General features: G+C 35.0%; 1 protein-coding gene and 1 long non-coding RNA gene across 2 annotated transcripts in view; one reads left to right on the top strand and one right to left on the bottom strand.

The window, feature by feature from the left end:
- The window catches only part of LAMA2 (laminin subunit alpha 2), a 516,774-nt gene that overhangs the window by 324,909 nt on the left and 166,636 nt on the right, over positions 1-25,229 (top strand). The window contains exons 22-29 of the mRNA XM_045524726.2: positions 620-756; positions 10,922-11,158; positions 12,270-12,413; positions 13,092-13,271; positions 13,377-13,565; positions 13,649-13,782; positions 16,509-16,626; positions 21,936-22,070. Of these exons, the coding sequence (XP_045380682.1) occupies positions 620-756; positions 10,922-11,158; positions 12,270-12,413; positions 13,092-13,271; positions 13,377-13,565; positions 13,649-13,782; positions 16,509-16,626; positions 21,936-22,070 (1,274 nt within the window). The remainder of the gene's footprint in view (positions 1-619; positions 757-10,921; positions 11,159-12,269; positions 12,414-13,091; positions 13,272-13,376; positions 13,566-13,648; positions 13,783-16,508; positions 16,627-21,935; positions 22,071-25,229) is intronic.
- LOC141578355 (uncharacterized) overlaps positions 13,789-25,229 on the bottom strand; it is an 83,942-nt gene continuing 72,501 nt past the window's right edge. Inside the window, exon 3 of the long non-coding RNA XR_012508623.1 lies at positions 13,789-14,152. This is a non-coding gene — a long non-coding RNA (uncharacterized LOC141578355). The remainder of the gene's footprint in view (positions 14,153-25,229) is intronic.

Genomic DNA, 25,229 nt, shown 5'->3' with positions numbered 1-25,229 from the left:
GAAATTGACACAACATTGTAAACTTACTATACTTAAATTTAAAAAACAACCTTTATATATATATATATGTATTATATATATATTTTATATATTATATATATATTTCTGTGATTCAACTATTATAAAATATTTGCAAAACTGAATGAGTGTCATTTATAACTAAATACATGATATACTGAATTTAGGAAGCTTATTAAGCTCATTGGTTTTATCGCAAATCTGAGTCATCTACAGGAATGAAATATTAATCTATACAGCACAGAAAAATTAGTTATGAACTTGAAATAAATATAGAAACAATATTCTAACCTTGATGGTATCTAAATATAAGGTAATACAGTTAACAGGGAATCTGATACATCAGTTCTCTTTATCCTTAGTTGAAAAGCTAAAAATGTTTTACCTTTTAAAATTTTAAATGAAATTCAGTATATCTTTATTGAACAACCCTTCTGAAATACACTGTACTATGATATAAAAAAGAATGAGTTTTTATTTTCGAGAATCTTTAACCATAGTATGGAAAATAACACAAATCACACACACAAAAACCCACAAATATAAAACTCAACACTTTATGTCAAATTTTAACTTTTTTTTTATCCTTTCACCTGTGAAGCTTGTGACTGTTCCCATCTGGGTAATAATTGTGACCCAACGACTGGTCGATGCATCTGCCCTCCCAATACCATTGGAGAGAAATGTTCTAGATGTGCACCTAATAACTGGGGCCACAGCATTACAACTGGTTGTAAGGTGAGAAGATTGCTTATTTCATCTGATAATGTCTTTTAGGGATTTCTATTTTGGTAGGGCTCTGTAGTCAAGGATTTCAAAAGCCAATGTTATATTATAAAACAATATAGAACTATCGCTATAGAGTGATTGCACGTATTGATCAGTATCTTACATTTTACTTGCAGGAAAGATGGTAAAGTATGTACACATTTATGCAGCTTCATCCATGACACTTAGGAAACAAAAGGAAAAAGAACAGAAAGCTCTGTAATAAAATCAGAAACATCTGTAACTTCATACCTACACACAATAAAATTTACCTACAAAGTACAAGGAAATTAGGAACTAATTAAAGGAATTTGCCAAAAATGTATAGGAATTTCCCCCGAATTATACCTAGGTCTCAGTTTTCAGGAAGTAATTGAGAGGATTCTGAAGAGTCATATAAACAACCTTTACCTTACACGAAATCCCCATTTTTTTCCCATGAGTGGACCATAGAAAGTAGCATGCCCACACTCACATTTAGAGAAATCTATATAGCATCAGGGTAGAAGGTTACTTGCAAGGCTGTTGCAGAAATATTGGTTAGAGGTGACAGAAGTTTGGATCTAGTCAGTGATCATTCACGAACATTTAGCATTTAGGGGGCAGGCTAAGTTATAGAACTTTCATACTGGTATGGCCTGGTGAACTCATCTGTTTAGGGGATAGGAAAGAGAAGGCTTAAGGAGGACTGCCAAGTTTTACTTTACAGCAGAGTAGGCGATGGTGTCATTTACTGTTAGAGGGATTATAGGAGGAGATGCAAGTTCAAAAAGGAAATGTAATAAATTCAGGGTTTTTGTCAGCTTTTTGCGAGACGTTAGTGATAGACAGTTCACTTACTTAAAGTGACGAATTTTGATCAATGATTAGAGTTGTATAACCACCACTTGTGCTCCACTGCACTCTACTTACCCCCTACCCTACAAAACAGTGTCAAGAAACTACTCTTTTTCAATCACTGTAGTTTTGCTATTTCTACAAGTTCATATACACATTTGCCATTTCTGCAGTTCATATCCATATTTTCTCCCAGTATATGGCTTACTTTGTACTTCTCCTACAATACCTTTATCTAATTTTATAAAGCCTAGTTTATTATCTTCCATGGTTTGTGCTTTTTATGAATACAATTATACTCCATGTTGTTGTTTAGAGGGTTTTTTATTTGTCGGTTTTTGGGGATTATTTTTAGTCTGGCTTCCTCTAGTTAGTATAATCCATTTGTAGTTCATCTGTACTGTTGCATATATCAGTAGTTTGTTCTTTTTAAGTGTTTAATAATTTTCCATTGTGTGATATACTATGACTTGCTAATTCATTTACCATTTGATGGACATTTGCATCACTTCCAGTTTGGACCTATTATGAATAATTTTGCTGGAACTATTAATGTAGAAATTAAAAGTATATATGTAGATATGTTTTTGTTTCACTTCCCAAGAACACTGCATCCTTTCCAATACTCAGGATTCTAAGTCTTTATAATTTTAAGCATTCAGTTAGGTTTGTATTCATATATTTGCATTTCTTTAATGTCCGATGACATTGAAAACAATTTTATTTATTTATCATTCAGATATCTTTTTTGGGTGAAGTGTCTATTCAAATCCATTGCCCATTTTTATTTTGGGTTGTTTGTTTTCTTAGTAATAAGTTGTAAGAATTCTTTATATATCCTGGATAATAGTTCTTTAATAAATCTAGTTCTGCAACTGTTTCCTTCCAGTGTATGGCTTACTTTTTACTTCCTCTACAATATCTTTATCTAATTTTTATAATGACTGGTTTATTATCTTTTTCTTCCATGGTTCATGCTTTTTATGTTCTGAGAACTGTATGTTTACTTAAGTTAAGGTCTAAAGATATTTCCCCTGTGTTTTCTTCAAGAGGCTTCACAGTTTTATGTCTAAATTTTAGTTCCATGTTCTATTTTCAATATTAATTTTTATATATAGTGTGAAGTAATGTTCAAAATTCACTTTTTTCTGGATATCCAATGTATCCAACACCAGTTGTTGAAAAGGTTATCTTTCTCCCCCATTGAGATGCTTTGAGCCCTTTGCCAAGATAAACTGGCCATGTGTGTGCCCACACATTTCTAGACTCTAGTCTGTTGCACTGATTTATGCCTATCCTTGTCTTGAACACGAGCTTTCTAGAAAGCTGTGAAATTAGGTGCTGTAAGCTTTCCAACCTTGCTCTTCATTTCCAGTAGCATTTGACTACATTAAATTCATTGCATTTTCAATTGCAAATTTAAATCATTATATGAATTGACAACTTAGCTTCTCAATTTCTTTATCAAAAAGCCTGCTAAGATCTGATTGGGATTGCATTAAATCTGTAGGCCAATTTGGAGGAAAACTGGCATTTTAAGAACATCAGATCTTCCAATGTATGAACATGGCATAACTTTCCATTTAGTTAAGTTTTTATAATTTTTCTCAGTGATGTTTTATAGTTTTTGGTATGCAAGACTTGCGTATGCTTTGTTAAAGTTATCATTAAGTATTTCATATTTTTTATGCAAATGCTACTATTTGTTCCATTTCCGTTTCCAGCTGTTTGTTGCTAGAATAGAAAGAACAATTATTTTTATACAGGAACCTTCCACACTGCAGTTTTGCTAAGCGTATTAGTTCTAGGATTTTCTATGTAGACCATAGTGTCATCTGCAAATTGAGTTCTACTTCCTCCTCTCCAATCCATATAATTTTTATTTCATTTTCTTGACCTATGCAGTCAGCTGTTAACTAGAAGAGGTTGGAGCAAACCTCTTTGCCTCATTCCTTATGTTAAGTAGAAAGCATTGTCTTTAATTAAAACATAAGTAAGATTGATATTAGCTATATTTTATTTATAGTTGCTCTTTATCAGCTTGGGGATGTTTCTCATGTTCCTAGGTTGCTGAGAAGTTTTATTGGGAATGTGTGCTCAACTTTGTCAAGTGCATTTTCTGCATCTATTGAGATGATCATATGATTTTTCTTTTTAAGCTATTAACATGGTGAATCATATTTATTGATTTTCAAATGTTGATCCAACTTTGTAATCCTCAGATAAATCTTGCTTGATAACAGGGAATTATTCTTTTTAAATTATTTTGGATTATGCTTGCTAGAATTTTGTTAATGGTTTTTGGATCTATGTTTATAAGGAACACTGGTTTATATTTTTGGTAGTATTATTTTCCAGTTTTTGTATTGGGGTATTGCTAGCCTCATGAAAGAGATTAGGAAGTATTCCCACCTCATAATTTCTGAAAGAGTTTGCATAATCAATGAAATAGAAAACAAAAATACTCCAGAAAAGTCAGTGAAGCCCAAAACTGGTTCTTCAGAATGATTAATGAAGTTGATAATACTCTAAGATTAATCAAGAAAAAAAGAGAGATGAAACAAATAAAATCACATAAAAGGGACATATGTATAGATCCTATAGACATTAAAAGAATATTATAGGAATAAACTGAACAATTTAATAAACTTGGTAATGTATATTAAATGAACTGAATGGAGGAATGTTTTTAAAAGGTTTAACTTTCCTTCCTTTTGCTTACTTTGAAGTTAATTTGCTCTTGTGTTCCATGTTCCTTAAGGTAAAAACTTAGATAATTGACTTGAGATCTATCTTTTTCACTGCTATGAGCACTTAATATTATAAATTTCCTTCCAGGCACTATTTTTATTGCTTCCCACACATTTTGGTATGTTGTGATTCAATTTTCATTGTTTAAAATATTCTTATTTATTTTATTTTGATCCATTGATTGTTTAGAAGTATATTGTTTAATTTCCAAATATTTAAGAGTTTTCGAGATATCTTTCTGTTACTGTTGCCTAGTTTCATTCCGTATTGGTCTGAGAACATAATTTGTATTATATTATTCCTTGTGAATATATAGAGCTTGGTTTTATGTCTCAGAATTGTGTCCATTTTCATTTATTAACATGTAGCCTTGAAAATAAAGTATATTCTGGCATTGGATAAAATCTTCTATAGAAGTCAATTATCCTTCATGATTTTTATGTCTGCATATTCTCTTAATAACTGAGGGTGCTGAGCTATACTTGTGATCTGTTTCTTCTTTCAGTTCTCCCAGGGTTTAACTCATGTATTTTGGAGCAGTGATATTAGGTGTCTACTCATGTAGGATTATTCTTTTGGAAAAGTTGCCTTTATCATTACAAAATGTACCTGTTTATCCAGGGTAATAGTCCTTGTTCTGAAGTGCACTCTTTTCTGATATTCATATAGCTATTCTATCTTTTTTCCCAGTTGGTAGTTTTATAGAATATATTTTTTAAAGTTTTTTTTGGCAGGGGCAATAATTAGGGTTATTTATTTATTTAGCAATTTAGCATAAGAACCTTACAAGAGTAAACCTCTAATTTTCTTTTTTGTCTTTATGTTATTGTCATATATTTTACTTCTGTGTACTATATATACAGCAGTATAATCATAAGATTTTGATTAAATTGTCAATTTTTTTTTTCTAAGGGGGAAAAATTATTTTCTGTTTTTCTATAGAAGTATCAATTCTAGTGCACTTGACTGCTTTGGTACAGCCACACTTCTATTTCATAACATTTTTCCTCATCCATTAACTGCAACTGTAATAATTTAACTACTTTCCTAAATATTGTTGTTATTTCTGATATTTCAGGTCTGCTTACAATGATTCTTTTGATTTTTATTATAAAGATCTCTATTTTCATTTCATTTTTCAAAGATACTGTTTCTGGATATATAATCCTAAATCCTGTTTTTCAGCAATTTAATAATGCTGTCTTTTTGTGATTTTCTTATATTTATTTCTCATGTCTTAGTTGGACGTGTTGGATTTGTGGGGTTTCAGTTTTCATCAAAGTTGGAAATTTTTCATCCATTATATCTTTGAATATTTTTTGTTCTTCAACCACATTGTCTTCTTCTGGAACCCATTATGTGTGTGTTGGACCACTTTATTTTTCCACAGCTCACTGAAATTTTGTTTATTCGTTCATTCTTCTATTTTCTATACTCTTCATTTGTATAATTTCTGTTGTTAGCTGTTCAAATTCTTGTTTTCTTTTTCTTGTGATATCAAATCTGTTAATTCAGTTGCTAGTATTTTTTCATTTCAAATATTATCTTTTTCATCTTTAAAATTTCCTTTTGGATCTTTTTATATCTTTCATTTCTCTCCTCCTTATATCCACCATTTTTCATTTATCCTTGAGAAAATTTGTTTATAACATTCATAAATACTGGTTTTTGTAAAGAAGTTTTCTGCTAATTCCATCATTTGTTTTATTTCAACATTATGCCTATTGTGATTGATTATTTTCCTAGTTAGGAATTATATTTTCTTGCTTCTTTGCATGCCTGCTGATTTTTATTTAGATGCCAGATATTGTACATTTTTATTGTTGCATCTTAGATTTTGTTCTATTCCTTTACAGAGTTTTAAACTTTATCCTGACAATCAGGTTACTCACTGATCATTTGAGGCTTGCTTTTAAGTTTTATTAGGGAAGGTCCAGAGCAGCCTTTAATCCCGGAATCATTTAGCCTTACTACTAAGAGGTCAAGTACTTTGAGAACACTATCCAGTGCATTACTATTTATTCACTCTGGCTGTTGGGAATATGAATTATTAAGCTTTCTATGAGCCCTAGGAGTTTTTCACCCTGTGGCTTTCCAATGCTTTTTCCCCAATTGTAGAATTTCAATCCATGTATGCACATATCAGTACTCAGCCAAAGACTCAAGGGAACCCTCTGCATATCTCTAGAATTCTCTCTCTGTGTGACTTCTTCCTTTTTGGACACATATGTTATTTGCCCTCCATAAATTCTAACTGTCTCAGCTTCTCCAGACTCTACTCTGTTTCTCAACTCAGCTATAGTATTGGACTTTATATGAGTTTTCCCTCTCTGGGTTGCAGCCTAGACACAGCCTTTGTGTTCAAGCTCATTTGTTTTCCTTCTCTCAAAAGTCACAGTCCTTTGCTTCCTGTTATCCAATGTCTGAAAACAGTTGTCTCTTGATTTTATTTGTTTGCGTGTTTTACTTTTGGTCTTGTAGTTTAACAGATTAAAAGAGAGGAGATAAACCATGTAAGTGCTATAAAAACTAAGAGACTGTTTAAAAAGAAGGAATATTCTTTAGTGCCTAGTGCAACGTAGAGGTCAGGTAGTATTAGGGCTGAACTTTGTAAATGTAAGAGCATAAATGCAGGCATTTTTGATGTTAGTGAGAGCCATTCCAACTGATCACGTTAGATTGAGAAATATTGAAACATGATGACCAAGTGTGGCCTGTTTGACTCCATCATAGTGCTTTGTAGAGATGTAAACTATTTTTTTCCACTGAGTTAGTTCACAAGTAAGCTATAACTATTCTTACATATATGATAAAATATTTGAATACACTGGTCTAGAACACACTGATTTAGAAAAGAGTATTGGTGATTGTTCAAGGAAGTTCAAATACATTACTTCAATTAGACATGTGATTAAATAAACACTAGGCAGAACACCCATTTTTTTAATGTCAACAGCACTATTAAATTTTTGAAGGTCGGTAGAACTACATTTTGGAAACAAAAATTTCTCGGTAGTTTCAGATTTTTGATGAGTATGAACAATGCTGTAAGTTTCTTTGACTGACATTTTTACACTTCCAACCTCAAATTCAAGCAACTGCCCTATCCCTTGGACTTATGAATTAGTCATATAGAAACTTGTGAGGGCTCCATGCTACCTACAGAATCCTATGATGTGGACAAACTCTAATGAAACTCCTGAAATTGAAGCTGATGACTAATGTTCAGGATGTAAATCAGGATGGAATGTAGACCAAGTTTTTTTTTAAGTATTTATATGTTTGGTATCATTACATTTACTAATCTTTGAATAAATATTATGTTGACTAAAGTTGACTGAAATTTTTTTATTACTTTGAACCACTGTTAAAAATCTAAATTTCTCAATAGCCAGACACTTCATATTATGAACAATTAGAAAAAAAGAATCACAGAGCCCTCACAAATATTTATGAGCATTTATCTACCATTTAAAAAACTTGAATGACTTTAATCTAGATGAACAGTGATTTGAGATTTATAGCTTTCCTTTCTCTGTGTCATGGATAATTTCTCTGTGCTGAGGTGTGAGCACACACGTCATTTGAGCTTTTATTGAAGTAGAATACAAAACCTGCCATCTTTCACTAGCAGGGGAACACTGCATAAATCCTCCATTGCTAAACAAACATTACATCTAATTATGATTTAAGTCTGATGTTGGCTATCATGCTATCTAAACATATGGTTAATGGTATCATTTATTCTCCACTATATCTTCCTGAATAAGCTTCCTGATTTGGAGGGATCCCAATGTCTATTTGTATTGTTGACTGGTCTTTAAGAATTAATGCTTCAGTTTTATATAATAAATTGAGTAGCAGACATTTCGTATTTTAGTTAAAGTCTAAAGACAGCTATTTTAGTTAATAAAGTCTAGGACATTTATTTTAGTTAAATATCTCATAGAACAGTTTTTAAATTTATTACATGATGAAAGGTTCCATAACATATCATAATTTTCTATTTCTGATTATGACCAACTTTGTTTAAGTGAGTCAAGGAAAAATTATATAAGTGAATAAGTCAATCTTCCTTATTTTGAATTCTCTTTCTACATCTGATGTTCTATGAGGACAAGTTAGTTGGGGAGATGGCAATGGTTTGTTCTGTGCTTTGGAAACCGTGGCCATGTTTGTAGTAGAATAAACAATCACATTTTAGATCTTTGGGGTTAAAATAATTTTTAGTAGCATCTCCTATGGCAGGCCTTTTTACTGGGTTGCAATGAAGACATAGAAAATATTTCATCATAAAGACACCAAAAATAAGGCCAGGTGATATTTTAATATCAGAATCTGGAAAACTACTTCGCCAAACATTTGGACAGGAAAGAGGTAATAGATGAGAAACTGGTGATTGTACATCATATCCTAGAAACAATTGTCCCATAAGTAAACTTCTGTTGGCAGGAGCAGAAGCAGGAATATCCCTACTAGTGGTGGATGTAAGAATTAAGCTGAGCAATGAAAATGTGAGAAATGCGAAATGAGATCCAACCATACTTGGAGTCTGGCAAGCTGCTATGCCTATGAGCTGTAGATCTGAGAAGGGTAATAGGACAGCACCCAGAAGAGTCAGTTCATAGATTTGTGTGGTGACAAACTCAGACACACAGAGAGGTGGTACCCACTTGATTTAAACAGGGAAAGTAGAATATAAAGAATTGTTAACTGGTAAAATGCTTTTAGTTACTAAAATGGATAAAAGAGGGATATTAAAACCCTACCACTTCTAGGGTGATGGAGAGTGGACAATAAAGGAACCAAGGACTAGGAGAGGGTATCCCCCCACATCCTACTGCTCCGCACTCCCAGCAAGGCTTAAGTTCAGACACATTTGAACAGAGTGTGGCTACCACTGGAACACACCACCTGCTGGTAGTAAAATAAAAACAATAATAAAAACTTGCCCGAGGTTGTGGGCAAGTGCGGGTCTATAAAAGCTGCCCACCATTGTTGGAGGATATGGGCATACTGGACCTACTTAGAAGCAGCCATGGCCAGAGCTTGTGTGGAGACCTAAGCTGCTCAGAGGAGACAGTGGCCTGAGGGCATAGCTGGAATTCTTTCTGGGCTTCTGGGCTCCTGTGCTAAACAATTAAATAATAATGATGGTGATGGTAATGAAGAGCCAGAATCTAGTACCAAAGTGTCTTCCCATCACTATGGCCTTATTTGGGTCTCTCCAGGACACTCTGTTGACTAAGCCGAACATTCTTCTGCTTGGACAGAGGAACGTCCATAGGATCTAACTATGATATCACAAAGCAGGGCAAGGAGGAGTGAGTTTAGAGCTCAGAGACAGTAGAGTGATCACTGGCACAGCTGATCTCTGAAAATGATTTATTTAAAGATCTTAAAAAACATTTTAGAAATCCACTCAAGTTTTAATTAGATTGCAAGGAGCCATGAGCTCTGTAAATCAGAAGCAGCAAGCCTTAAGGATCAGACGACGAAAAGACGTGGATGAGCAGCAAGTGAAGACTGCTGCTGAGATGAAATAAAGAAATTATTGAAAAGAAGCTAAAAATGCAATAGTGTAATTAAAATAAGCACTGGTGGTATATACATACAACAGAATTTTCATTTTGTCAAATAGGAGGGATAAAATGGAGAACAAACTTGAGAGACAAATAGGGAAATGACTACAGAAGACATTAGTATATTATAGATTTGGCAGACAGACAAAAGTGGTGTACTTTAAGAATTATATGTGATCCTGAAGAAGAAAATTGAAAAATTAGAACAGAAGATCAAAAACAAAATCAAAGAAATAGCATTGAATTAAAAAGCAATTTTGTTCTCAAACTGAAAGAACTCTCCATATCTCAGTAAACTAATAAAAGGACTCAAACTTTTAAAAATTCTAGCAAAATTTTAAATTACATAAAGAGAAAATTCTATGTCTAGCTAGGAAAAAGAAAAAAGATTAGCAGCAAAGCAGTTCAAATCGTGCTTGTCTATAAAACTAAATTCTCAAAAACAACATGCTAGATGTCACTTCTCTTCTAAACTCTCTCTGGTTTCCCCACATCTGATTGGGTGCTTTTTATGTTCTCATAGCATTGTGCAGTTCCCTTATTATATCATGCTTATTCCATTGAGTTATATTTACATGATTACTTCTCTTCTTCATTATAAATGCTGTAAAGATGAAATGATAAGGTAAAATGACTTACTCTAAAGTTCAATCTTTGAAACAAGAAGTGTTTAAAGAAAACCTATACATAACTCGTCCTTGCTGCAAAGACAGAGAAAACACAGTTTCTTTCCTATTCAATAGCTTTATGCCTTCTGGACACATATATTTTAGTAAATGCAGGAAGCAATTTTAACATTATGTTCACTGATGTTTCCCAAGTGACTAACCCAGAACAGTACAGAGTATATAACAGACACAGGATTAATATGTGTTTAATGGAAGCATGGAAACATTAGAGTTAAAATTTAAAGAGACTTCCCATGAAATGGTGTTAAATCATTGCTGTTTTTATCTCTTCCATAGGCTTGTAACTGCAGCTTGGTAGGATCTTTGGATTTCCAGTGCAATATAAACACGGGCCAATGCAACTGTCATCCAAAATTCTCTGGTGCAAAATGTACAGAGTGCATTCGAGGTCACTGGAACTACCCTCACTGTAATCCCTGTGACTGCTTCCTGCCAGGGACTGATGACTCAACCTGTGATTTAGAAACTAAAAAGTGCTCCTGTGTCGATCAGACTGGGCAGTGTACTTGTAAGGTATGTACTGCCAAAATTCAGTAAGGAGAAACCTCACTCAATTCTATTTCCATTGCTGAGTCTTAACTTCATTCAGTTATTTATTCTTGTGTCGTTAAGCCAAACAGACAGACGAATATTCATTGCAAGACACAGAGTTTTTATCTGGCATACAGATCAGCACTGCTTTTTAAGAATATATTTTCATCCAAAACCCAACTATTTTTCTAGCTGGTGTAAATGATTTATTTTCAATAGTGAAGTTCAATTTGCCTATACATATTCACTTTGCTTCAACAAGAATAATTAGGGAGGGAAAAAAAAGACAGTTCTCTTAAGTATCATCAGAGAAAATCACTGCTAAATAATAAGCCATATTAAAAAAAAATTTCTCCTCAAATTAATCCACAATTGCTGTACACTGAAAAATATATTTACTGCTGTGGAAGTTTAGTAAAATTTCATCATGTATAAACACCGACATTAGAAACAGTGACTATATGCAAATTTCAGCCCTCATTAATATTGTTAAATGATGTATAAAAACAGCCAATTAAAAAGGATAAGAAGGATTTTTTACCCCTTAGATATTTCTGAAAAATCAATCCCAGGGAAAAATGCAGTGAAGACTGTCTCAGAGATATCTTTTCAAGAAAAAGTCTATGCAAAGAGGGACAGAGGAAACAAGAAGATGAAATCTGAGGAGTGATTGTTAAATAGTCTTGAGAATTTAGGAAAACAGCAGCTTCTGCCATTAAAAGTCCTGGACAAAACAAAGTACAATGCTTCATTATTGCGTATTATAATTATGATTATAAGTCATATTTAATACATGCTATATGAGTGTATGCACAGTATTCATTAATAATTTTATAAATCTATATTTTGATATCCTGCCTGTATTTTTTACAACTTTGCATCACACCACTGTCTAAGAATCAGTGTTTTTATTCTACTTTTGAAATTCTCATGATTCTCATACTCCTCACAGTGCAATAGTAGGAAACAGGCTGCTTAAACTTAAAAAACAATATACAATATCCTTAGTCATAAAGCATTTTTATTCCTTCTTGAGTTTATTTCTCTCATAACTTCACCATATGGACTCTGAGGAACTCTCATCCTTCTTCAGGTGAATGTGGAAGGTGTCCACTGCGACAGGTGCAGGCCTGGCACATTCGGACGTGATGCCAAGAACCCACTTGGCTGCAGCAGCTGCTATTGCTTCGGTGCTACTACTCAGTGCTCTGAAGCAAAAGGACTGATTCGCACGTGGGTGAGTAAGGAACTGGTGAGCCATGTAATGGTATAATGTGAGCTCCTGCTGGCGTCTTTTAGCCAGGCACTGAGGGGCAGGAGGCAACGGCAAAACATTTAAGTAACCTTTTCCCCTGTACACATTTAGAACTGCTGAAGGAGCCATGTGCCATTAGACAGTGGGGGTAAATACCTTTTATATTCTTCCTTAAAAATAGTTCACTTATTGTGGGTAAGGAAATAGACACCAAGTGAAAAAGGAAAACGTTATGAGGGAAACATCGTGTTTTGGGGGATGGGAAGAAGCTACTTTCTAAAGCGCGAGGGTGCCCGTGTTTGAAGGTAGAGATGTGCTCACGCAGTAATGAAAACCAGAACTTGTGCACTTATTCCAACCAGCCTTAGAGAATCGCTGCTTTTTAGGGTGGAAATATGTTCTTTTTTACCTTAATTTTCCTGTAACTCTTTCTACTTTTAAACTCCACTTTTTGATAGTGTGACAGACCAGTTTCACAGATGTTGTGGATTTCACTACGCAAACATGTCAGAATGGTTTCTCCCCTCTGACCTGCTCATTGTGCATGAGTTCTGGTCCTTGTGAGAACACTTCGTCAGAAGGGAATGGGGCTGCAGGTAGATGTGCAGTCTACAGCTCAGTTGTAAAGGAGGCTACCTGCTGTGTTTTGATCCCTTGCAGGTGACTCTGAAGCCTGAGCAGACTATCCTGCCCCTGGTGGATGAGGCATTGCAACACACAACTACCAAAGGCATCATGTTTCAACCTCCAGAGATTGTTGCACACATGGATCTAGTAAGACAAGATCTTCATTTGGAACCTTTTTATTGGAAACTTCCAGAACAATTTGAAGGAAGAAAGGTAAGGACAACTTTGAAGTCGCATGAGAACAAGATAAAATATGTTTTTAGAATAATGCTATTTGCAGACTTATCTAATGCATTATTCTCCATTTTATTTTGTCAGTTGATGGCCTATGGTGGCAAGCTCAAGTATGCAATCTATTTTGAGGCTCGGGAAGAGACAGGTTTCTCTACATATAATCCTCAAGTTATCATTCGAGGTGGGACTCCTTCTCATGCGAGAATTATCATCAGGCATATGGCTGCTCCTCTAATCGGCCAACTGACAAGGCATGAAATTGAAATGACAGAGGTAAGGTTGTTAGTTGTTGGGTGCCGGGATGCCAGTGGTTCTGCATTCAGTTTTGTCAAGGTGGTTTCCTTTCTTGTTAACAGAAAGAATGGAAATATTATGGTGATGATCCTCGAATCAGTAGAACTGTGACCCGTGAAGACTTCTTGGGTGTACTATATGATATCCATTATATTCTTATCAAGGCTACCTATGGAAATATCATGAGACAAAGCAGGTAAACTTTAGTAAAAAACATCCAAGTATAAAAGGGAGAAAATTGATCGTGCCAAAGATCAAGGGATGATTGTTTAATCTGAGAGAGAAATAAGCATATTTATATACCATGGAGGAGGGATTAGAATTAGTAGTAAGATACACATAAAAAATGATAGAATAAAGAGAAAATAAACAACGGAGAAGCCGGGATACTTCAACACCGTGAGTACACGTGGTCATGTCCCTCAAGTGTAAGGGACAACTTATCCAATGAGATCAAATGAGGCATTGCACCAATGTAGCTAAGTTTCATAGATTGGAGGCAGCAACTTGTTGACTTCATACACAGAGTCTCAATTTCTCTGGCATATCAGTTTCTCTGTTATATCCTGTAAGAATATGAAATCAATGAATTAAAAATTGTCTTATATCATAAAATAGATCAGTGCAGGAAAACATAATTATGAACCCTCTCACTGGCAAACCAATGAATATAAAAATACCATATTTCAAATGTTTACATTATGCCAAACATGCAGCAGAAAATCTTTTCTTTGTTGCAGAAGATCCATATTGCTCTTCTGATTCTACCAAAAGTAGGGACCAAATCAAGGACCGAAATTCACTTTCAAGTCTGTATTACTTTGATTTCTTTTCTGTATTTCTCATTTCTAACAGGAGATTATTTTTATGCAAATAATAAAAAGCATGTCCCAAAATATATTGTCAGGTATATTGTTAATTATTTTAGAATATCAGCTATAACTCAGGTGGCAGAAGTCAAAGCAGGTTTGCATGTCATAGAAGACAGCAGGTACCTCTGTGAATGTGCAAATATATTATTTTGCAAGGTGTTCTGTGTTTCAGTAAAAAAGTTTGGTAGTACCCAGAACATTTTGTTAGAGGATCGGATAGAAACAATCTTGTCATGCATTTTTCATTATATTTTCTTTGCCTCTCCCACGCAGATTCCACCTTCCTGTGAGGTTGCTTTTTTCCCCATAAGTCTCTTTCTCTTATCACCTTTCACATACCTCACTAAATAATATCCTTTGGCTTAGGAGTTTATTTTTTGAAACATTAAATAAAGACAACTTTTTCTAGGTTCAGTTAAAACTAGAGTGAGCATCAAGCAACAATAAAAACAAAGCCACGGATTGGCACTTGATTTTGTAAGACAGTGAAATTATGAGAAAGGTCAAAAAGATGCTCATTTTCCCCCCGAAGTAGTTAAGTCATAACCCTACTAAGATGCATCTTTATTCAGTTACAAATTTAAAGTCTCAGAAGAAGAGATGTTAAGAATTATACATATGATTTGAGATTTGGACTTTGTACATATTGTCAATGCTGAAATTAATTTTTTCTTTGCTTTTGTCTTCTCTTACACTTATTTGAAGAACGTAACAACTTTGTTTTTCAGTATTCACTTAAATAGAAGCCTGAGTTTGGCTAAATCCCTGATTCAGGCAAAACAGTTCCTCTCTGATTCCCTGAGGAAAAATGATGTATTGCAGAAATATCTGTTGCTGACACCATTTAGATTTCTCTTGGCTTTTAAATCCTCACTAGTCTGCTGTGTGCATGCATGTACAGTAGATGGGAAGGTGACTGTAAAATACCACAAGATGCCAGCAGAGATGACTTGTCAACAAATACCAAGTTACTTTCTTACTTCCTCAGAAAATCTAGTCTTCCTTATAGGAGGGGAGAGGTGTGTTTACAGATGACAACTACCATGCGTCCTACAGGGAGGACAGTGTGAAATCTGAATTTTAACTGAACACGTGTTTCATAAAGGTTGGCTGGTCGTCAAACTGCAGATTACATTGTGAGTGGAGTCAGAATATGCATTCATAATTCAGTGTCAATAAAACCTACCTATGCTTGTTATAAAGTTTATGACTCAAGCTCCTTAAGCGATTGGAGGTGGCTTTTATTGAAGCAAAACTATTCATTGTCTCATTTAAAAGTTTATTTGCAGAACATTTCATGTTACCAGTTAGTCATGAAATAGTCTGAGTTTATGGACTGTGTATATTTTAAATGTATAATTTCAAATTAATGAAAAGGGTATCACCATGTTCACTATGAATATTTTTTTTCAATTATAAAGGCCTTTCTACCAGTAGGAAAGGTGAGTTAAGTTACTTGAAGAATTTATTCAATAAAGTTAACAAAACACTAATTTGAAAGGTTCTCTATCCTCAGAAAGACATCAGTATTATTAGATTATTCTCAATTGTTGTTTCCTAGATGGTTTTCTAAAGTTCTTGAAAGGATATTCAGAGATTCAAGAGCAAGAAATTGGGGCCATTGCAAATTAAAAGCAATTTCACTGGTAACTCCAGGAGATACTCTAACAGGGAATCACCCTGGGTTATCTGTTTGAAAGACTGTAAATGTCTAATTAATTGGCTATGCCTACCTGAAGCCACTCACATTTTTAAAAGTGGAGGAAAAAAATCTTTATAATAACTTCTCAACAGGACGTCAGATATCTAATTTCCTAAATGCTTTATGATTTATGTGAAATATTTACAAATGTGTAATCTCACCCTTTGAGGAGGCAAAGATTCAGGAATAAGATGGGGCACAGAGGCTCCTGGAATTCAGCAGCTTCAAAACAACAGAACAAACTGAGGTTATTGACAAAACCCTGAGAAGACTCTTCTTGTAGGACTGAGTGTTTCCTAGGTGAGCTTAAATTACTGGTCCATCTAAGCATCTGCTCATTGTTTCCAGGATTTCTGAAATCTCAATGGAGGTAGCTGAACAAGGACGCATAACAGCAGTGACGCCTCCAGCTCACTTGATAGAAAGATGTGATTGCCCCCCGGGCTATTCTGGCTTGTCCTGTGAGGTAAGCTGGCTCTAACTAACCTGGTTAAGCTCAACTCACTTAACCAGCCAGATGGGAATCCTCCCAGAACTACCTTTGCTGCAATCAGTTTTACTTTGATGCATACCCTCAACCTATTTTATGTGATCTTCCATTCATTGTGTGAGACACCGTAAGGAGATGTTGAAGTAGGAATCAGAACTGAAGGGAAATATTTAATAAAAATTAAAAAATTTGTAAAAATATAAAACAGGAAATTAGAGTTTTCCTAAGGCCCATTTATTGTATCTGATCTGTTTTCTTGGCACCTTTCCTGAACAGTTAGAGACATTTCAAATGCAGTGATTATGAGATAGGATTATATCGGGTTTTGAAAGACTGTTTTTATACAGAACATGACAGAAGTTAGGCACCAAATAAGAGACTGTTCCCATCAACATAAGCTTCTCAGAAGGACATATATTCCTCCGAAGTGCCACTATCGCTAAGTCATTATATTTTTGAAACTATAGGGATTTTTGATTGTTTGTTTTTTACTTTCTGGGATAGTCTTTTGACTATCTTCAGAATTGGTCAATTTTCTAGATTTTTATTTTGTAGAAGCAATTTAACTTTTACAAATAATATCTTAGTGAAGAGATTACGGGGATAAAGACCTATCTTTTATAATAAGGTACCTGAGGTTTTCTCCACAACCCATTGCCTCTAATCCATTATACATCTTATTTATAATTCATCTTGATTCTAAAGTGTAATTACTCAGGCATAAAATCTAATCATCAAAGCAAGAACTAAGGACAGTTTTGAAATAATACATCCCATTCTAGTAGCATATGTGTATTCATAACCCAAAGCAATTCCTTTACAATGTTTTCACCAAATTTAATGTGTTCTAGAGACATCTGCATTTACAAGCTACTCATTTTGTGTTTCTATCCAGAAATGTGGTTGCAAATAAACAAAATTAAGTGTTGGTTACCGCTGTAAATATAGCCAATTGTGAAGACACTTAGCTTTTGCCTATTACCTATAGTGTTGTTTACATTGTAGCCCTATTTATTGAAAATGTGAGTTCAAGAAATGCCTTATTATAATTTATGATTTCAAGTAGAGACTAGGTTATCTTTAGAAGTCAAATAAAGGACACAGTTTCCTTACCACATTTGTTGGTGTGGGAGCCACTGAGTTTACCATCCTTTACCTACACTCCTTCTCACCACATCTCAGTTAACATTTGTTGCCTAAACTGACCTAAACTCAAGTTAGATTGTATGTAGAAATGGGAACTACTCAACACTGAGTATGTGGTTCTCTGCAGTAAGAGCATAGAGATCACCTGTGAGTCTCTGATTTCTAGACCTAGAGATCATTGTGAATTTTGCTCATTTCAGCTGCTTTCCCCTTTTACTCTTTTTAAGGGGGCTTCTAGCTCACAGTTGAATGGCTAGTGTGTAGTGGATCACCACTCACAAGCTGTCACTTGGCCATCAAAAGTAATTTTTTAATAGGGACCTACTGTATAGCACAGGGAACTGTATTCAATATTTTTTAATAACCTATAATGGAAAAGAATATACACACACACACACACACACACACACACACACACACACACACATATGTATGTATATATGGCTGAGTCACTTTGTTTTACACCTGGAACTAACACAGCATTGTAAATCAATTATTCAATGTTTTAAATTCTCAATTTATACCTATTATCAACTCAAACTGAAAAGACAAAATAGTGAGAACAGACTTTTTTCCTTACACATGCCCATTTCTAGGAATACTCTTTACTGCTTCTGTTGCACATGAAGATCCAAAGACTCTTTCCATGTACATTAAAATATTAAGAGACATGCATGGGTAAGTAGTATCCGTTGTGATTTTGTTTCCCAGTGCAGTGTAGAACAATCACTGTTGCTTTTGTTTTTAGTGTATTCTCAGTAACTATACTTTTTAAATTATGTAGAATAAAGGCACCTATGTTGGTTTATTGTATGTCAAGCACCACACATACATCATCTCATTTAATCCGCAACAACCTTATTAGAAAAAAACACAAAATTGGCCACTTATTGAGCACTTACTGTATCCTGCACAATGCCAAGTACATTCTTTAATACACTTACACCAACATCATTAAGTGTATATGATTCCCATTTTGTGAATGGGAAATGGAAACTCAGGCAGGTTAGGAAACCTGCCCATTATCACACAGTTCGGAAACAGCCAAACTGCAGCTGGAACCTGGCTAAGTCTGTTTCAAAACACCTAGATACACTTTCACTCAACAAGTAAGTTATAAAATATCCTTATGTTGCAGATGAGGAAACTTCAGCCCACAGTATTTAAAACCTGTACAAATCATAGGTTAGTACGTGGTGGAACAGGAATTAAACCTAGGATTGCCTGATTACAAAACCCACGTAAAGATACAAGATCGTGCTTTTACTGGCAACAACACAAGTATCTATTTTTATTGTTAAACTCTGAGGAGGGTAGAGGGGATATTGTGTAACTCCGCACCTGGAACATGTTGGCTCTTTACTTTCTTTGTCTCCCATCCCCTTCTCTCCACCCTCCCACATTTTTGTGCAATTTAATTCTAACGTTTTGTTGGGATACCATGTTATGAAAATAAATTAAAGATAGAAGGAAAGCAGAAGAAAATTGAGCTATGAATAATTTCAGCACAAGTGAGGAGAGCTTGGAAAAGTTTGAGTTAGAAAGAAAGGGATAAGATTAGGACAGAGTTAATTTACTTGCTTTTCTGTAATTCTTCATTTTGTTCCAGAAATGACTTTAGGCAGGACTTTAAAAAGTAGCTATCATCTTTCCTCTTTTGTTCCTGACTCAAGCATTATCATTCTCATGAATTTTGTCCCAGACGACTGAAAAGGAAAACATCTGATTTTCAAAAACATCCTCAAAAAATTAAAAAATGGAAAGAATAAATACCAAAAGAATTCAGGAAAGGAGGGGATTAAAGAGGAATAAATGCATCTCATTCCTTTACAAAATGCATTTTAAGTTTGTAACTCCTATGTTACGGAATAGTCTCTTTTTATTTGCTCTTAGAAATCTATAAAGACACAAAATTAATCTAGAATGTTAGAACTGTAGAAACTTCAGAAATCAGCTGAATTGATACATCTGCTCATTTGTGGGATGAGGAAACCACATCTCAAAGATACCGATCGATTTGCCTGTATCCCCAGGCAAAATTAACTTGTGAAATCAAGGCTTCTGTCTTCATTTGTGTCGTAGTACCAGAGTCTGTGTGCCCTTCAAAGACACACATTCCTAGCATAGAATGAAGAGCATGCCAGAGATTCTTAATCCTGGCTGCTTGTTAGACCCTCCTGGGAGTTTTAAAACAAACCCTGGCCCTATACTCCACCACTTCTGCTAGAATCTTTGCGGGGTGGAGTCAAGTAACAATATTTAAAACTCTCAGATGATGCTAGGTACAGCCCGGGTTGAGAATCACTGAGATGCCCTAGAAGCTTCCACACAGAGCTTGACTTGAAGCCCAGGCTTGTACTCTCGCTAGGGGTGCGTTTCTACTTTGTCCCGCTATCCTTCCAGATAAGAGCCCTAGTAATGGGAGAAATTGGATGTATTACAGTAAACGTCTGCAGTGCTCCTTCAGATTTCAGTCCATATCATGGAGTTTCGTATGATTCCTCAATGAAAAGTACTGTTTCTTAACATTGTTCTTCCTCTAAGACTTGTTGTAAATGTTTGTTTGATATAAAAAGGCAGAGGTAGGAACTCTCAATTTGTGTGATTTTTACAACAGATACACACACACACACACACACACACACACACAAGTAAATAAAACAGTAAAAGAACAATAATTATATAGGTATCCAAGGATAAAATCTATGTAAAGAAAATCCAGTTTTATTCTATAGTCAGCATGCTCAAGATGGAACAACTCACACTATGTAACATTTTAAAATACACCTTGGATTGTTTCTTCTGTTATGCTTAAATGAATTCCTCAGCCATAATTTTCAGACCTTATTTGGTAACGATGACAAAATGAAGCTGGTTTTAAATAATATGAATAAACTTATTACATGATTAGGTCCAGCATAAGACAAATACGAATCAAAATATTTTGAATACTATTCCCGGTATTATAAGCTTGTTCAAAGCCAGGACATTATTAAACCTCATTAGAATTTCTTACAGACTGAGATAAAAGCAGAGAGTCTCTTAAGTGCTTAATTGAAGAACTCTCACATTATCCAAGTCAAAACAAACAAGGAGAATGCTGACTATTGATCGTTTTCTCTTTCTAAGGAACCTCTTTACATACTCCACTCTGGATGACCTAGTCCAGAACCCGAAGGATGCAAAGGCATTAAGAAGTTCTTAATCCAGTATTTTTTCCCTACTTTTTTTTTTCCAATCACTTTTCTCATCAGTGGGACCAAGATACCATGTGAAAAAAATTCTACATAGCTAATGTCCCTTTATAATCTTCAGTGGACTCTGAAAAACTAACTCTAACCTCTTACTCATAAATCAAACAATGGCTGATAAAGGCAGCAACTTTGCATACTAAGGTTTGAGCCCAGAACACAAAATTGTTCTCCTTCTTTCTTTAGAGCTGTGGGCTCTCTTCCAAAAAGCCAGAGATGTTTCTTGACACATTTACATAATAAACCTGAATGAAGATGGAGTCTTGATTTTGCATATGTCAGCTTTGCTAGCAGTTTCCTGTTTGCGCTCAGATTTTTATTGCAAAATGAGAAACTGGATCAAGGAAAGATACATTTTATTGGTGGCCTAATATTCCCAAGACATGTAGAGGTTTTATTACTTTGAATTTCTTACTTTTATAGTCTTTAAATTATACTGATAAAAATAACGCAACCAAGACACATTTTTATTTATTTAATTTTTTGCTGTGTCTCATTGGACATTTGCTAGTTACTCACCAAGCACAGCAGAAGCAGATTTTAGGTTGTCAAGGACATTGGAACTCTCACATTAGTCCATATGACAGTTTTTTTTTTAAAAACGAACTTTCTCAAGAAAAAGAAGACTAAAGTTTGTTCAGCCTGAGTGGTATTTGCAAATGACAGCTTTCCTTTGCTTAAATCTGATGACACAGGTGCCTGTGTACTCCACAAACCAGGCAGAAATACACATTAGGAATCAAAAGTGACACTAGTGTTGCCTTTAACGCTGATGGGGGTTGGGTGGAGGGTGGGAAGAAATCCTTCTTTTTAATTACTGAAGAACCCAAGTGTTGCTAAAGAGAGATTTCTAACTTGGCTGTCCTAACTGGTTTCCTTTTCTTTCAGGCATGCATGCCAGGATTTTATCGACTGCATTCTGGGCCGGGAGGCCGTACCCCTGGACCAACCCTAGGCACCTGTGTTCCATGTCAATGTCATGGACACAGCAGCCTCTGTGACCCTGAAACCTCTGTATGCCAGGTATTCATCTAAGCCTTTCTAGAACAAAGGCCACGTGCTCATTTCTCTTTACATATATTCATATGCTGAGTGCAGAGGCCAGCTAAACTGCAGGGAACTTAATTTGTGTGTGTGTGTGTGTGTGTGTGTGTGTGTGTGTGTGTGTCTGTGTGTGAAATAAAACATGGGAAAAAAGACATTTACTATATTATACATTTTTAGAAGTAATTTAAAAATTATAACTTGAAAAACCACTACTCATGTCAAGAAATAGCATATTCACAAAAATAAGCTCAAAATGATTTAAAGACAAACATAAGACAAGACACCATAAATCTCCTAGAAGAGAACATAGGCAAAACATTCTATGACGTAAATTGTAGCAGTGCTTTTGTAGGTCAGTTTCCCGAGGCAATAGAAGTAAGAGCAAAAGTAAACAAATGGGACCTAATCAAATTTATAAGCTCCTGCACAGCAAAGGAAACTGTAAACAAAATGAGAAGACAATCTATGGATGGGAGAAAATATTTGCAAATGATGCAACTGATAAGGGCTTAATTTCTAGAATATACAAATAGCTCATTCAATTCAATAACAAAACTAAACAAATAACCCAATCAAAAAATAGGCAGAAGACATAAATAGACATTTCTCCAAAGAAGACATACAGATGATCAATACTGCTAATTATCAGAGAAATGCAAATCAAAACTACAGTGAGGTATCACCTCACACCAGTCAGAATGGCCATCATTCAAAAGTCTACAAACGATAAATGCTGGAAAGGGTGTGGAGAAAAGGGAACCCTGCTACACTGTTGGTGGGAATGTAGTTTGGTGCAGCCACTATGGAAAACAGTATGAAGATTCCTTAAAAAACTAAAGATAGACATACCATATGATTCAGCAATCCCACTCCTGGGCATCTATCTGGAGAAAACTCTAATTCAAAAAGACACATGCACCGGTGTTCATAGCAGCATTATGTACAATAGCCAAGACGTGGAAGCATCCTAAATGTCCATCAACAGATGACTAAATAAAGAAGTGGTGTGTATACACACACACACACACACACACACACACACACATATAAATACAGTGGGATTTTACTCAGCCATAAAAAAGGAATAAAATAATACCATTTGCAGCAACGTAGATGGCCCTAGAGAACATCAAACTAAGTGAAGTAAATCAGACAGAGAAAGACAAATATCATATGATATCACATATATGGAATTTAAAAAATAATACAAATGAACTTACAAAACAAAAACAGACTCACAGACATAGGATACAAACTTATGGTTACCAAAGGGGAAAGGAGGGGGAGGGGTAAATTAGGAATTTGGGTTTAACAGATACAAACTACTATATATACATAATAGATAAACAACAAGATCCTACTGTATAATACAGGGAAATATATTCAATAGCTTGTGATAACTTATAATGAAAGAGAATATGAGCAAGAATATATATATATGTATATGAATCACTATAATGTACACCATAATCTAATACAGCATTGTAAATTAGCTATACTTCAATTTAAAAAAAAAGCGAACAGTAGAAAAATGTATCAAAAAGAAAAGAAAAGAAATAGTATGTTAATATGAGGGGCATCTTAGACAACACCAGAGGACACAACTTAAAAATCACAAGTCTTTTTTCTGATTATAAGAAATTTGGAAATTATAGAAAAGCAGTAAGGAGAAACTAAAAGTCACCCAAAATTCAAAATAAGATAAACATTTAATATTCTAGCTATTTCTCACCAATTTAATGCACGTATTTGTAAGATTTATATAATACCATAAGTGTAGTTCTATGTTCTGCTTTTTAAATATACCTATCGTGAGCATATTATGTTGCTAGATAGTCTCTAAAATCTTTACAGTCTTTGATTGGATATCCCATAATTTAACCATTTCCTTAGAATTTCGACTGCTCTTTTTTTTTTCCAATGTTCCTATGTTTTTTATGTTCCTTACTCTATCACTGCTGAAACAATCAGGACTATGGATAAATTCAGATTTCCTGTGTCACTACTTAGGGTCCCCTAGACTCTAGTTCCCACATACCTCTGGATGTCTCCTTTGCTGAACTCATCTCCCGCCTCTCTCATCTTCTGAAACCCTTCCATGGATCCTTGTGGAACTCATGATCAGATATCAGCAAAATCCCCTACATAATCTCCCTCTTCCCTTAATGCTTTCTTCTTTTGCTCAAACTGAAACCTAGTTTTCCAACAGACTGCTCCTCCTGTAGCACTCTCAGTGGTACCATTGTTTTCTCTCACTCTCCATTCCCCTGAGCCTGAAGGCAGGGCAGTGTCCCTGCTTCTCCTTGCCACTTTCATACCATCCTTCTTTTCTCCTCCATAACAACACCCAGATTTGAATCTCATGTCCCCACACATCTGCCCTCTATACCTGCTTATTGAAGCCATCTACCAAACCACAGGTCCCCCTCTCATTCCTTGAAGAGTTTTCCTCTGTATCATTGCCATTTTTTCTAGCACTACTCCTATCATAATTCCTGGTGATTCTGATGCCTATAAAATAAAATGCTCCATACCCTTCACTTCAGTGTCTGTCCTGACTCCATGATCTCATCCTACAACTTGTCACTCCCAGGAGCTGCATTGCCTCTGCAGTGTCAAGGTCAACTGTCCTCTCCTTTGACTGCGGTTTCTTTTCTGTCCAATTCACTTCTTCATAATACTCCAGTGTCACCATTTTTAGTCCCATTATCAATGCTCACAATTTTTCCTTGTTCCTTATCTCCGTCATGCCCTCACTTTCTTAACCAGCTAATATTCATGATCCTTTACTGTCATTGCTTTGTAACATTCATTCTCTTGCCACTCCTTTACTTCTGCTTACTCAGTGAATTCCATCTCTGGTTAAATCCTCTTCTGCCAACACCTGCACCTTCTAAGCTGAATGTGGCTGTTGAAAAGCAGACAACTATTGCTGACTAGTCTCACTATCTATTTCTTATCACTCACTTCAGATGGGACCTTTGTGCTTTTCTTCAACCATGCCACTTTTCTCCAGTCCATTTCCCTCCTTACTCTCAGTTGATCCTTTGTCTTATTTCCCTGAGAAATTAGAAACAATCAGAAGAGAACAGACCCAGGCACACCCACCTTTCTGCATCTATGCCCAATTACCTG

This window comes from Camelus bactrianus, chromosome 8 (genome assembly GCF_048773025.1).
Source record: "Camelus bactrianus isolate YW-2024 breed Bactrian camel chromosome 8, ASM4877302v1, whole genome shotgun sequence".
NCBI classification, from domain to species: Eukaryota; Metazoa; Chordata; class Mammalia; order Artiodactyla; family Camelidae; genus Camelus; species Camelus bactrianus.
The sequence above is the reverse complement of the archived record's forward strand: the minus strand, read 5'-3'. Positions and strand labels throughout refer to the sequence as shown.